This window comes from Oncorhynchus gorbuscha, linkage group LG07 (genome assembly GCF_021184085.1).
Source record: "Oncorhynchus gorbuscha isolate QuinsamMale2020 ecotype Even-year linkage group LG07, OgorEven_v1.0, whole genome shotgun sequence".
Lineage (NCBI taxonomy): Eukaryota > Metazoa > Chordata > Actinopteri > Salmoniformes > Salmonidae > Oncorhynchus > Oncorhynchus gorbuscha.
Genome location: NC_060179.1, coordinates 5,638,054 through 5,654,763, shown reverse-complemented (window position 1 = coordinate 5,654,763; position 16,710 = coordinate 5,638,054). Strand labels below are relative to the sequence as shown.

Genomic DNA, 16,710 nt, shown 5'->3' with positions numbered 1-16,710 from the left:
AGAGAGAGGGACAGAGAGAGGGACAGAGAGAGGGACAGAGAGAGGGACAGAGAGAGGGACAGAGAGAGGGACAGAGAGAGAGTTGGATGTCACCCCCACTCGGGTTGTTTGGGGCGGGGGCCTTCAGAACGAACGCACAGATAATGAAGACAGGTACAGGGTTCAGATGAATTGTGGCCGTATGTCAACATGATGTCGACTGTTTCATTGTTCAGTTTCTCTTTTTTTAAAGGTCTCTTTCTGTTCATTTTTTCTCTCTAGTTGAATGCAGGGAGGGGAGGGCGGGAAGGAGGGAGGGCAAGAGGGCAGCCAGGTAAATAAGGGGGAGAGCAGGCGACACAAAGGGCCCCAGAGAGTCTGTTCTGGGTGGGAGGACCTGAGTGGCTGTGGTGAAAGTTGAAAGTTGAAAGGTTGCAAGGCAAGGTGGAGCAGGAAGTGTAGGGTCTGGTAGAGTAGTTGTGGTATGTGGAATACTAGAGACCAGTAGGGGTCAGTAGGGGCCAGTTGGGGCCAGTAGGGGTTGGTAGTGGCCAGTGGGGGTTGGTAGGGGCCAGTAGGGGTTGGTAGGGGCCAGCAGGAGCCAGTAAGGTCTGGTAGAGTAGTTGTGGTATGTGGAGCGCTAGGGGCCATTAGGGACCAGTAGGGGTTGGTAGGGGCCAGTAGGAGCCAGTATGAGCCAGTAGGGGCCGGTATGGGCCATTTAGGGGCCAGTAGGGTCTGGTAGAGCAGTTGTGGGGCCTTTGGGTAGGTGCATTGGGCCGGTAGGGTGTAGGGGCCTACGGGTAGGTGCAGTGGGCCGGAAGGCCGAGCTGTAGGTGTCACGGTCTGAGCAGTAGGAAGCGGTAGCTACAAGTACTCCAGGTCCAGAGCATGGTGGAGGGCCATGAGGTCAGAGTGGCTGGAGATTCTCCAGAAGGGCATGTTGTGCTGCGGAGAGGAGAGAGGAAACAGGAAACAGGACCATCAGAATAGGTACACACTTTTTTGAAAACAAAATCTCTATTTAGTGCCAAATGAAGAACCCTTTTTTTCTAAGTGTGTACTAGAACCAGGGGTGATTTTACAATGTATTTTGGTAGGGTTAACTCCTTGTAAAAAAAGGCGTAGAAATTTCTTGAAGATTGCCGATGCAAATCTTATTTTATTAGTCACCGAATACAATAGGTGTACGAGCCCTTAAACAACAGTGCAGTACCAAAAACATCCGGATAAGAATAAGAGATAAAATAATATAAAAATAAATAATAATAAATAATAATAAAAGTAACAAGTTATTAAAGAGCAGCAGTAAAAAATAAAAATACATACAGGGGATACTGGTACTGAGTTAATGTGGAGGCTATATACAGGGTATTACGGTACAGAGTCAATGTGGAGGCTATATACAGGGTATTACGGTACAGAGTCAATGTGGAGGCTATATACAGGGTGTTACGGTACAGAGTTAATGTGGAGGCTATATACAGGGTATTACGGTACAGAGTCAATGTGGAGGCGATATACAGGGTATTACGGTACAGAGTCAATGTGGAGGTTATATACAGGGTGTTACGGTACAGAGTCAATGTGGAGGCTATATACAGGGTATTACGGTACAGAGTCAATGTGGAGGCTATATACAGGGTATTACGGTACAGAGTCAATGTGGAGGCTATATACAGGGTATTACGGTACAGAGTCAATGTGGAGGCTATATACAGGGTATTACGGTACAGATTCAATGTGGAGGCTATATACAGGGTATTACGGTACAGATTCAATGTGGAGGCTATATACAGGGTATTACGGTACAGATTCAATGTAGAGGCAATATACAGGGTATTACGGTACAGAGTCAATGTGGAGGCTATATACAGGGTATTATGGTACAGAGTCAATGTGGAGGCTATATACAGGGTATTACGGTACAGAGTCAATGTGGAGGCTATATACAGGGTATTACGGGAACAGATTCAATGTGGAGGCTATATACAGGGTATTACGGTACATAGTTAATGTGGAGGCTATATACAGGGTATTACGGTACAGAGTTAATGTGGAGGCTATATACAGGGTATTACGGTACAGATTCAATGTCGAGGCTATATACAGGGTATTACGGTACAGAGTTAATGTGGAGGCTATATACAGGGTATTACGGTACAGAGTTAATGTGGAGGCTATATACAGGGGGTACCGGTACAGAGTCAATGTGGAGGCTATATACAGGGGGTACCGGTACAGAGTCAATGTGGAGACTATATACAGGGGATACCGGTACAGAGTCAATGTGGAGACTATATACAGGGTATTACGGTACAGAGTCAATGTGGAGGCTATGGGGTACTGGTACAGAGTCAATGTGGAGCCTATATACAGGGGGTACCGGTACAGAGTCAATGTGGAGGCTATATACAGGTGGTACCGGTACAGAGTCAATGTGGAGGTTATATACAGGGTATTACGGTACAGAGTCAATGTGGAGGCTATATACAGGGTATTACGGTACAGAGTCAATGTGGAGGCTATATACAGCGGGTACCGGTACAGAGTCAAGGTGGAGGCTATATACAGTGTATTACGGTACAGAGTCAATGTGGAGACTATATACAGGGAGTACTGGTACAGAGTCAATGTGGAGGCTATATACAGGGTATTACGGTACAGAGTCAATGTGGAGGCTATATACAGGGTATTATGGTACAGAGTCAATGTGGAGGCTATATACAGGGGGTACCGGTACAGAGTCAAGGTGGAGGCTATATACAGGGTATTACGGTACAGAGTCAATGTGGAGACTATAAACAGGGTATTACGGTACAGAGTCAATGTGGAGGCTATATACAGGGTATTACGGTACAGAGTCAATGTGGAGCCTATATACTGGGTATTACGGTACAGAGTCAATGTGGAGGCTATATACAGGGTATTACGGTACAGAGTCAATGTGGAGGCTATATACAGGGGGTACTGGTACAGAGTCAATGTGGAGGCTATATACAGGGTGTTACGGTACAGATTCAATGTGGAGGCTATATACAGGGTATTACGGTACATAGTTAATGTGGAGGCTATATACAGGGTATTACGGTACAGAGTTAATGTGGAGGCTATATACAGGGTATTACGGTACAGATTCAATGTGGAGGCTATATACAGGGTATTACGGTACAGAGTTAATGTGGAGGCTATATACAGGGTATTACGGTACAGAGTTAATGTGGAGGCTATATACAGGGGGTACCGGTACAGAGTCAATGTGGAGGCTATATACAGGGGGTACCGGTACAGAGTCAATGTGGAGACTATATACAGGGGATACCGGTACAGAGTCAATGTGGAGACTATATACAGGGTATTACGGTACAGAGTCAATGTGGAGGCTATGGGGTACTGGTACAGAGTCAATGTGGAGCCTATATACAGGGGGTACCGGTACAGAGTCAATGTGGAGGCTATATACAGGTGGTACCGGTACAGAGTCAATGTGGAGGTTATATACAGGGTATTACGGTACAGAGTCAATGTGGAGGCTATATACAGGGTATTACGGTACAGAGTCAATGTGGAGGCTATATACAGGGGGTACCGGTACAGAGTCAAGGTGGAGGCTATATACAGTGTATTACGGTACAGAGTCAATGTGGAGACTATATACAGGGAGTACTGGTACAGAGTCAATGTGGAGGCTATATACAGGGTATTACGGTACAGAGTCAATGTGGAGGCTATATACAGGGGGTACTGGTACAGAGTCAATGTGGAGGCTATATACAGGGGGTACTGGTACAGAGTCAATGTGGAGGCTATATACAGGGTGTTACGGTACAGAGTCAATGTGGAGCCTATATACTGGGTATTACGGTACAGAGTCAATGTGGAGGCTATATACAGGGTATTACAGTACAGAGTCAATGTGGAGGCTATATACAGGGGGTACTGGTACAGAGTCAATGTGGAGGCTATATACAGGGTGTTACGGTACAGAGTCAATGTGGAGGCTATATACAGGGTGTACCGGTACAGAGTCAATGTGGAGGCTCTATACAGGGGGTACCGGTACAGAGTCAATGTGGGGGCTATATACAGGGGGTACCGGTACAGAGTCAATGTGGAGGCTATATACGGGGTATTACGGTACAGAGTCAATGTGGAGGCTATATACAGGGGGTACCGGTACAGAGTCAATGTGGAGGCTATATACAGGAGGTACCGGTACAGAGTCAATGTGGAGACTATATACAGGGGGTACCGGTACAGAGTCAATGTGGAGGCTATATACAGGGGGTACCAGTACAGAGTCAATGTGGAGGCTATATACAGGGGGTAGTGGTACAGAGTCAATGTGGAGGCTATATACAGGGAGTACCGGTACAGAGTCAATGTGGAGACTATATACAGGGGGTACCGGTACAGAGTCAATGTGGAGGCTATATACAGGAGGGTACCGGTACAGAGTCAATGTGGAGGCTATATACAGGGGGTACCAGTACAGAGTCAATCTGGAGGCTATATACAGGGGGTACCGGTACAGAGTCAATGTGGAGGCTATATACAGGGGGTACCGGTACAGAGTCAATGTGGAGGCTATATACAGGGGGTACCGGTACAGAGACAATGTGGAGGCTATATCCAGGGGGTACCGGTACAGAGACAATGTGGAGGCAATATACAGGGGGTACCAGTACAGAGTCAATGTGGAGACTATATACAGGGGGTACCGGTACAGAGTCAATGTGGAGGCTATATAGAGGGGTACCGGTACAGAGACAATGTTGAGGCAATATACAGGGGGTACAGAGTCAATGTGGAGGCTATATACAGGGGGTACCGGTACAGAGTCAATGTGGAGACTATATACAGGGGGTACCGTTACAGAGACAATGTTGAGGCAATATACAGGGGGTACAGAGTCAATGTGGAGGCTATATACAGGGGGTACTGGTACAGAGTCAATGTGGAGACTATATACAGGGGGTACCGTTACAGAGTCAATGTGGAGGCTATATACATGGGGTACTGGTACAGAGTCAATGTGGAGGCTATATACAGGGGTACCGGTACAGAGACAATGTGGAGACTATATACAGGGGGTACCGGTACAGAGTCAATGTGGAGAATATATACAGGGTATTACGGTACAGAGTCAATGTGGAGGCTATATACATGGGGTACTGCTACAGAGTCAATGTTGAGGCTATATACAGGGGGTACAGAGTCAATGTGGAGGCTATATACAGGGGGTACCGGTACAGAGTCAATGTGGAGACTATATACAGGGGGTACCGTTACAGAGACAATGTTGAGGCAATATACAGGTGGTACAGAGTCAATGTGGAGGCTATATACAGGGGGTACCGGTACAGAGTCAATGTGGAGGCTATATACATGGGGTACTGGTACAGAGTCAATGTGGAGGCTATATACAGGGGGTACCGGTACAGAGACAATGTGGAGACTATATACAGGGGGTACCGGTACAGAGTCAATGTGGAGAATATATACAGGGTATTATGGTACAGAGTCAATGTGGAGGCTATATACATGGGGTACTGCTACAGAGTCAATGTGGAGGCTATATACAGGGGGTACCGGTACAGAGACAATGTGGAGGCTATATACAGGGGTTACCGGTACAGAGTCAATGTGGAGGCTATATACAGGGGGTACCAGTACAGAGTCAATGTGGAGGCTATATACAGGGGGTACCGGTACAGAGTCAATGTGGAGGCTATATACATGGGGTACTGGTACAGAGTCAATGTGGAGACTATATACAGGGGGTACCGGTACAGAGTCAATGTGGAGGCTATATAGAGGGGTACCGGTACAGAGACAATGTTGAGGCAATATACAGGGGGTACAGAGTCAATGTGGAGGCTATATACAGGGGGTACCGGTACAGAGTCAATGTGGAGACTATATACAGGGGGTACCGTTACAGAGACAATGTTGAGGCAATATACAGGGGGTACAGAGTCAATGTGGAGGCTATATACAGGGGGTACCGGTACAGAGTCAATGTGGAGACTATATACAGGGGGTACCGGTACAGAGTCAATGTGGAGGCTATATACATGGGGTACTGGTACAGAGTCAATGTGGAGGCTATATACAGGGGGTACCGGTACAGAGACAATGTGGAGACTATATACAGGGGTACCGGTACAGAGTCAATGTGGAGAATATATACAGGGTATTATGGTACAGAGTCAATGTGGAGGCTATATACATGGGGTACTGCTACAGAGTCAATGTGGAGGCTATATACAGGGGGTACCGGTACAGAGACAATGTGGAGGCTATATACAGGGGTTACCGGTACAGAGTCAATGTGGAGGCTATATACAGGGGGTACCAGTACAGAGTCAATGTGGAGGCTATATACAGGGGGTACCGGTACAGAGTCAATGTGGAGGCTATATACATGGGGTACTGGTACAGAGTCAATGTGGAGACTATATACAGGGGGTACCGGTACAGAGTCAATGTGGAGGCTATATAGAGGGGTACCGGTACAGAGACAATGTTGAGGCAATATACAGGGGGTACAGAGTCAATGTGGAGGCTATATACAGGGGGTACCGGTACAGAGTCAATGTGGAGACTATATACAGGGGGTACCGTTACAGAGACAATGTTGAGGCAATATACAGGGGGTACAGAGTCAATGTGGAGGCTATATACAGGGGGTACCGGTACAGAGTCAATGTGGAGACTATATACAGGGGGTACCGTTACAGAGTCAATGTGGAGGCTATATACATGGGGTACTGGTACAGAGTCAATGTGGAGGCTATATACAGGGGGTACCGGTACAGAGACAATGTGGAGACTATATACAGGGGGTACCGGTACAGAGTCAATGTGGAGAATATATACAGGGTATTACGGTACAGAGTCAATGTGGAGGCTATATACATGGGGTACTGCTACAGAGTCAATGTGGAGGCTATATACAGGGGGTACCGGTACAGAGACAATGTGGAGGCTATATACAGGGGTTACCGGTACAGAGTCAATGTGGAGGCTATATACAGGGGGTACCAGTACAGAGTCAATGTGGAGGCTATATACAGGGGGTACCGGTACAGAGTCAATGTGGAGGCTATATACATGGGGTACTGGTACAGAGTCAATGTGGAGACTATATACAGGGGGTACCGGTACAGAGTCAATGTGGAGGCTATATAGAGGGGTACCGGTACAGAGACAATGTTGAGGCAATATACAGGGGGTACAGAGTCAATGTGGAGGCTATATACAGGGGGTACCGGTACAGAGTCAATGTGGAGACTATATACAGGGGGTACCGTTACAGAGACAATGTTGAGGCAATATACAGGGGGTACAGAGTCAATGTGGAGGCTATATACAGGGGGTACCGGTACAGAGTCAATGTGGAGACTATATACAGGGGGTACCGTTACAGAGTCAATGTGGAGGCTATATACATGGGGTACTGGTACAGAGTCAATGTGGAGGCTATATACAGGGGGTACCGGTACAGAGACAATGTGGAGACTATATACAGGGGGTACCGGTACAGAGTCAATGTGGAGAATATATACAGGGTATTACGGTACAGAGTCAATGTGGAGGCTATATACATGGGGTACTGCTACAGAGTCAATGTTGAGGCTATATACAGGGGGTACAGAGTCAATGTGGAGGCTATATACAGGGGGTACCGGTACAGAGTCAATGTGGAGACTATATACAGGGGGTACCGTTACAGAGACAATGTTGAGGCAATATACAGGTGGTACAGAGTCAATGTGGAGGCTATATACAGGGGGTACCGGTACAGAGTCAATGTGGAGGCTATATACATGGGGTACTGGTACAGAGTCAATGTGGAGGCTATATACAGGGGGTACCGGTACAGAGACAATGTGGAGACTATATACAGGGGGTACCGGTACAGAGTCAATGTGGAGAATATATACAGGGTATTACGGTACAGAGTCAATGTGGAGGCTATATACATGGGGTACTGCTACAGAGTCAATGTGGAGGCTATATACAGGGGGTACCGGTACAGAGACAATGTGGAGGCTATATACAGGGGGTACCGGTACAGAGTCAATGTGGAGGCTATATAGAGGGGTACCGGTACAGAGACAATGTTGAGGCAATATACAGGGGTTACCGGTACAGAGTCAATGTGGAGACTATATACAGGGGGTACCGGTACAGAGACAATGTGGAGGCTATATACAGGGGTACCGGTACAGAGTCAATGTGGAGACTATATACAGGGGGTACCGGTACAGAGTCAATGTGGAGGCTATATACATGGGGTACTGGTACAGAGTCAATGTGGAGACTATATACAGGGGGTACCGGTACAGAGTCAATGTGGAGGCTATATACAGGGTATTACGGTACAGAGTCAATGTGGAGGCTATATACAGGGTATTACGGTACTGAGTAAATGTGGAGGATATATACAGGGTATTACGGTACAGAGTCAATGTGGAGGCTATATACAGGGTATTACGGTACAGAGTCAATGTGGAGGCTATATACAGGGTATTACGGTACAGACTCAATGTAGAGGCTATATACAGGGTATTACGGTACAGAGTCAATGTGGAGGCTATGGGGTACTGGTACAGAGTCAATGTGGAGGCTATATACAGGAGGGTACCGGTACAGAGTCAATGTGGAGGCTATATACAGGGTATTACGGTACAGAGTCAATGTGGAGGCTATATACAGGGTATTACGGTACTGAGTAAATGTGGAGGATATATACAGGGTATTACGGTACAGAGTCAATGTGGAGGCTATATACAGGGTATTACGGTACAGAGTCAATGTGGAGGCTATATACAGGGTATTACGGTACAGACTCAATGTGGAGGCTATATACAGGGTATTACGGTACAGAGTCAATGTGGAGGCTATGGGGTACTGGTACAGAGTCAATGTGGAGGCTATATACAGGAGGGTACCGGTACAGAGTCAATGTGGAGGCAATATACAGGGGGTACCGGTACAGAGTCAATGTGGAGACTATATACAGGGGGTACCGGTACAGAGTCAATGTGGAGACTATATACAGGGGGTACCGGTACAGAGTCAATGTGGAGGCTATATACAGGGGGTACCGGTACAGAGTCAATGTGGAGACTATATACAGGAGGGTACCGGTACAGAGTCAATGTGGAGGCTATATAGAGGGGTACCGGTACAGAGACAATGTGGAGGCAATATACAGGGGGTACCGGTACAGAGTCAATGTGGAGACTATATACAGGGGGTACCGGTACAGAGTCAATGTGGAGACTATATACAGGGGGTACCGGTACAGAGTCAATGTGGAGGCTATATACAGGGGGTACCGGTACAGAGTCAATGTGGAGGCTATATACATGGGGTACTGGTACCCAGTCAATGTGGAGACTATATACAGGGGGTACCGGTACAGAGACAATGTGGAGGCTATATACAGGGGGTACCGGTACAGAGTCAATGTGGAGGCTATATAGAGGGGTACCGGTACAGAGACAATGTTGAGGCAATATACAGGGGGTACCGGTACATAGTCAATGTGGAGGCTATATACAGGGGTTACCGGTACAGAGTCAATGTGGAGACTATATACAGGGGGTACCGGTACAGAGTCAATGTGGAGGCTATATACAGGGGGTACCGGTACAGAGACAATGTGGAGGCTATATAGAGGGGTACCGGTACAGAGACAATGTTGAGGCAATATACAGGGGGTACAGAGTCAATGTGGAGGCTATATACAGGGGGTACCGGTACAGAGTCAATGTGGAGACTATATACAGGGGGTACCGTTACAGAGACAATGTTGAGGCAATATACAGGGGGTACAGAGTCAATGTGGAGGCTATATACAGGGGTACCGGTACAGAGTCAATGTGGAGACTATATACAGGGGGTACCGTTACAGAGTCAATGTGGAGGCTATATACATGGGGTACTGGTGCAGAGTCAATGTGGAGGCTATATACAGGGGTACCGGTACAGAGACAATGTGGAGACTATATACAGGGGGTACCGGTACAGAGTCAATGTGGAGAATATATACAGGGTATTACGGTACAGAGTCAATGTGGAGGCTATATACATGGGGTACTGCTACAGAGTCAATGTGGAGGCTATATACAGGGGGTACCGGTACAGAGACAATGTGGAGGCTATATACAGGAGGGTACCGGTACAGAGTCAATGTGGAGGCTATATACAGGGGGTACCGGTACAGAGTCAATCTGGAGGCTATATACAGGGGGTACCGGTACAGAGTCAATGTGGAGGCTATATACAGGGGGTACCGGTACAGAGTCAATGTGGAGGCAATATACAGGGGGTACCGGTACAGAGACAATGTGGAGGCTATATCCAGGGGGTACCGGTACAGAGACAATGTGGAGGCAATATACAGGGGGTACCGGTACAGAGTCAATGTGGAGGCTATATACAGGGGGTACCGGTACAGAGTCAATGTGGAGGCAATATACAGGGGGTACAGAGTCAATGTGGAGGCTATATACAGGGGGTACCGGTACAGAGTCAATGTGGAGACTATATACAGGGGGTACCGTTACAGAGACAATGTTGAGGCAATATACAGGGGGTACAGAGTCAATGTGGAGGCTATATACAGGGGGTACCGGTACAGAGTCAATGTGGAGACTATATACAGGGGGTACCGTTACAGAGACAATGTTGAGGCAATATACAGGGGGTACAGAGTCAATGTGGAGGCTATATACAGGGGGTACCGGTACAGAGTCAATGTGGAGGCTATATACATGGGGTACTGGTACAGAGTCAATGTGGAGGCTATATACAGGGGGTACCGGTACAGAGACAATGTGGAGACTATATACAGGGGTACCGGTACAGAGTCAATGTGGAGAATATATACAGGGTATTACGGTACAGAGTCAATGTGGAGGCTATATACATGGGGTACTGCTACAGAGTCAATGTGGAGGCTATATACAGGGGGTACCGGTACAGAGACAATGTTGAGGCAATATACAGGGGTTACCGGTACAGAGTCAATGTGGAGACTATATACAGGGGGTACCGGTACAGAGTCAATGTGGAGGCTATATACAGGGGTTACCGGTACAGAGTCAATGTGGAGGCTATATACAGGGGTACCAGTACAGAGTCAATGTGGAGGCTATATACAGGGGGTACCGGTACAGAGTCAATGTGGAGGCTATATACATGGGGTACTGGTACAGAGTCAATGTGGAGACTATATACAGGGGGTACCGGTACAGAGTCAATGTGGAGGCTATATACAGGGTATTACGGTACAGAGTCAATGTGGAGGCTATATACAGGGTATTACGGTACTGAGTAAATGTGGAGGATATATACAGGGTATTACGGTACAGAGTCAATGTGGAGGCTATATACAGGGTATTACGGTACAGAGTCAATGTGGAGGCTATATACAGGGTATTACGGTACAGACTCAATGTAGAGGCTATATACAGGGTATTACGGTACAGAGTCAATGTGGAGGCTATATACAGGGGGTACCGGTACAGAGTCAATGTGGAGACTATATACAGGGGGTACCGTTACAGAGTCAATGTGGAGGCTATATACATGGGGTACTGGTACAGAGTCAATGTGGAGGCTATATACAGGGGGTACCGGTACAGAGACAATGTGGAGACTATATACAGGGGGTACCGGTACAGAGTCAATGTGGAGAATATATACAGGGTATTACGGTACAGAGTCAATGTGGAGGCTATATACATGGGGTACTGCTACAGAGTCAATGTTGAGGCTATATACAGGGGGTACAGAGTCAATGTGGAGGCTATATACAGGGGGTACCGGTACAGAGTCAATGTGGAGACTATATACAGGGGGTACCGTTACAGAGACAATGTTGAGGCAATATACAGGTGGTACAGAGTCAATGTGGAGGCTATATACAGGGGGTACCGGTACAGAGTCAATGTGGAGGCTATATACATGGGGTACTGGTACAGAGTCAATGTGGAGGCTATATACAGGGGGTACCGGTACAGAGACAATGTGGAGACTATATACAGGGGGTACCGGTACAGAGTCAATGTGGAGAATATATACAGGGTATTACGGTACAGAGTCAATGTGGAGGCTATATACATGGGGTACTGCTACAGAGTCAATGTGGAGGCTATATACAGGGGGTACCGGTACAGAGACAATGTGGAGGCTATATACAGGGGGTACCGGTACAGAGTCAATGTGGAGGCTATATAGAGGGGTACCGGTACAGAGACAATGTTGAGGCAATATACAGGGGTTACCGGTACAGAGTCAATGTGGAGACTATATACAGGGGGTACCGGTACAGAGACAATGTGGAGGCTATATACAGGGGGTACCGGTACAGAGTCAATGTGGAGACTATATACAGGGGGTACCGGTACAGAGTCAATGTGGAGGCTATATACATGGGGTACTGGTACAGAGTCAATGTGGAGACTATATACAGGGGGTACCGGTACAGAGTCAATGTGGAGGCTATATACAGGGTATTACGGTACAGAGTCAATGTGGAGGCTATATACAGGGTATTACGGTACTGAGTAAATGTGGAGGATATATACAGGGTATTACGGTACAGAGTCAATGTGGAGGCTATATACAGGGTATTACGGTACAGAGTCAATGTGGAGGCTATATACAGGGTATTACGGTACAGACTCAATGTAGAGGCTATATACAGGGTATTACGGTACAGAGTCAATGTGGAGGCTATGGGGTACTGGTACAGAGTCAATGTGGAGGCTATATACAGGAGGGTACCGGTACAGAGTCAATGTGGAGGCTATATACAGGGTATTACGGTACAGAGTCAATGTGGAGGCTATATACAGGGTATTACGGTACTGAGTAAATGTGGAGGATATATACAGGGTATTACGGTACAGAGTCAATGTGGAGGCTATATACAGGGTATTACGGTACAGAGTCAATGTGGAGGCTATATACAGGGTATTACGGTACAGACTCAATGTGGAGGCTATATACAGGGTATTACGGTACAGAGTCAATGTGGAGGCTATGGGGTACTGGTACAGAGTCAATGTGGAGGCTATATACAGGAGGGTACCGGTACAGAGTCAATGTGGAGGCAATATACAGGGGGTACCGGTACAGAGTCAATGTGGAGACTATATACAGGGGGTACCGGTACAGAGTCAATGTGGAGACTATATACAGGGGGTACCGGTACAGAGTCAATGTGGAGGCTATATACAGGGGGTACCGGTACAGAGTCAATGTGGAGACTATATACAGGAGGGTACCGGTACAGAGTCAATGTGGAGGCTATATAGAGGGGTACCGGTACAGAGACAATGTGGAGGCAATATACAGGGGGTACCGGTACAGAGTCAATGTGGAGACTATATACAGGGGGTACCGGTACAGAGTCAATGTGGAGACTATATACAGGGGGTACCGGTACAGAGTCAATGTGGAGGCTATATACAGGGGGTACCGGTACAGAGTCAATGTGGAGGCTATATACATGGGGTACTGGTACCCAGTCAATGTGGAGACTATATACAGGGGGTACCGGTACAGAGACAATGTGGAGGCTATATACAGGGGGTACCGGTACAGAGTCAATGTGGAGGCTATATAGAGGGGTACCGGTACAGAGACAATGTTGAGGCAATATACAGGGGGTACCGGTACATAGTCAATGTGGAGGCTATATACAGGGGTTACCGGTACAGAGTCAATGTGGAGACTATATACAGGGGGTACCGGTACAGAGTCAATGTGGAGGCTATATACAGGGGGTACCGGTACAGAGACAATGTGGAGGCTATATAGAGGGGTACCGGTACAGAGACAATGTTGAGGCAATATACAGGGGGTACAGAGTCAATGTGGAGGCTATATACAGGGGGTACCGGTACAGAGTCAATGTGGAGACTATATACAGGGGGTACCGTTACAGAGACAATGTTGAGGCAATATACAGGGGGTACAGAGTCAATGTGGAGGCTATATACAGGGGGTACCGGTACAGAGTCAATGTGGAGACTATATACAGGGGGTACCGTTACAGAGTCAATGTGGAGGCTATATACATGGGGTACTGGTGCAGAGTCAATGTGGAGGCTATATACAGGGGGTACCGGTACAGAGACAATGTGGAGACTATATACAGGGGGTACCGGTACAGAGTCAATGTGGAGAATATATACAGGGTATTACGGTACAGAGTCAATGTGGAGGCTATATACATGGGGTACTGCTACAGAGTCAATGTGGAGGCTATATACAGGGGGTACCGGTACAGAGACAATGTGGAGGCTATATACAGGAGGGTACCGGTACAGAGTCAATGTGGAGGCTATATACAGGGGGTACCGGTACAGAGTCAATCTGGAGGCTATATACAGGGGGTACCGGTACAGAGTCAATGTGGAGGCTATATACAGGGGGTACCGGTACAGAGTCAATGTGGAGGCAATATACAGGGGGTACCGGTACAGAGACAATGTGGAGGCTATATCCAGGGGGTACCGGTACAGAGACAATGTGGAGGCAATATACAGGGGGTACCGGTACAGAGTCAATGTGGAGGCTATATACAGGGGGTACCGGTACAGAGTCAATGTGGAGGCAATATACAGGGGGTACAGAGTCAATGTGGAGGCTATATACAGGGGGTACCGGTACAGAGTCAATGTGGAGACTATATACAGGGGGTACCGTTACAGAGACAATGTTGAGGCAATATACAGGGGGTACAGAGTCAATGTGGAGGCTATATACAGGGGGTACCGGTACAGAGTCAATGTGGAGACTATATACAGGGGGTACCGTTACAGAGACAATGTTGAGGCAATATACAGGGGTACAGAGTCAATGTGGAGGCTATATACAGGGGGTACCGGTACAGAGTCAATGTGGAGGCTATATACATGGGGTACTGGTACAGAGTCAATGTGGAGGCTATATACAGGGGGTACCGGTACAGAGACAATGTGGAGACTATATACAGGGGGTACCGGTACAGAGTCAATGTGGAGAATATATACAGGGTATTACGGTACAGAGTCAATGTGGAGGCTATATACATGGGGTACTGCTACAGAGTCAATGTGGAGGCTATATACAGGGGGTACCGGTACAGAGACAATGTTGAGGCAATATACAGGGGTTACCGGTACAGAGTCAATGTGGAGACTATATACAGGGGGTACCGGTACAGAGTCAATGTGGAGGCTATATACAGGGGTTACCGGTACAGAGTCAATGTGGAGGCTATATACAGGGGGTACCAGTACAGAGTCAATGTGGAGGCTATATACAGGGGGTACCGGTACAGAGTCAATGTGGAGGCTATATACATGGGGTACTGGTACAGAGTCAATGTGGAGACTATATACAGGGGGTACCGGTACAGAGTCAATGTGGAGGCTATATACAGGGTATTACGGTACAGAGTCAATGTGGAGGCTATATACAGGGTATTACGGTACTGAGTAAATGTGGAGGATATATACAGGGTATTACGGTACAGAGTCAATGTGGAGGCTATATACAGGGTATTACGGTACAGAGTCAATGTGGAGGCTATATACAGGGTATTACGGTACAGACTCAATGTAGAGGCTATATACAGGGTATTACGGTACAGAGTCAATGTGGAGGCTATATACATGGGGTACTGGTGCAGAGTCAATGTGGAGGCTATATACAGGGGGTACCGGTACAGAGTCAATGTGGAGGCTATATACAGGGGGTACCGTTACAGAGTCAATGTGGAGGCTATATACATGGGGTACTGGTGCAGAGTCAATGTGGAGGCTATATACAGGGGGTACCGGTACAGAGACAATGTGGAGACTATATACAGGGGGTACCGGTACAGAGTCAATGTGGAGAATATATACAGGGTATTACGGTACAGAGTCAATGTGGAGGCTATATACATGGGGTACTGCTACAGAGTCAATGTGGAGGCTATATACAGGGGGTACCGGTACAGAGACAATGTGGAGGCTATATACAGGAGGGTACCGGTACAGAGTCAATGTGGAGGCTATATACAGGGGGTACCGGTACAGAGTCAATCTGGAGGCTATATACAGGGGGTACCGGTACAGAGTCAATGTGGAGGCTATATACAGGGGGTACCGGTACAGAGTCAATGTGGAGGCTATATACAGGGGGTACCGGTACAGAGACAATGTGGAGGCTATATCCAGGGGGTACCGGTACAGAGACAATGTGGAGGCAATATACAGGGGGTACCGGTACAGAGTCAATGTGGAGGCTATATACAGGGGGTACCGGTACAGAGTCAATGTGGAGGCAATATACAGGGGGTACAGAGTCAATGTGGAGGCTATATACAGGGGGTACCGGTACAGAGTCAATGTGGAGACTATATACAGGGGGTACCGTTACAGAGACAATGTTGAGGCAATATACAGGGGGTACAGAGTCAATGTGGAGGCTATATACAGGGGGTACCGGTACAGAGTCAATGTGGAGGCTATATACATGGGGTACTGGTACAGAGTCAATGTGGAGGCTATATACAGGGGGTACCGGTACAGAGACAATGTGGAGACTATATACAGGGGGTACCGGTACAGAGTCAATGTGGAGAATATATTACATTTACATTTAAGTCATTTAGCAGACGCTCTTATCCAGAGCATATATACAGGGTATTATGGTACAGAGTCAATGTGGAGG

At 47.3% G+C, this 16,710-nt stretch overlaps 1 protein-coding gene across 16 annotated transcripts in view; it reads right to left on the bottom strand.

The window, feature by feature from the left end:
* Positions 1 to 270: 270 nt before the first annotated feature.
* The window catches only part of eya1 (EYA transcriptional coactivator and phosphatase 1), a 153,233-nt gene continuing 136,793 nt past the window's right edge, over positions 271 to 16,710 (bottom strand). For all 16 annotated transcript variants that reach the window (XM_046355421.1, XM_046355429.1, XM_046355432.1 and 13 more), the window contains one exon: positions 271 to 927. In XM_046355421.1, the coding sequence (XP_046211377.1) occupies positions 847 to 927 (81 nt within the window). In that variant the 3' untranslated portion in view covers positions 271 to 846. The remainder of the gene's footprint in view (positions 928 to 16,710) is intronic.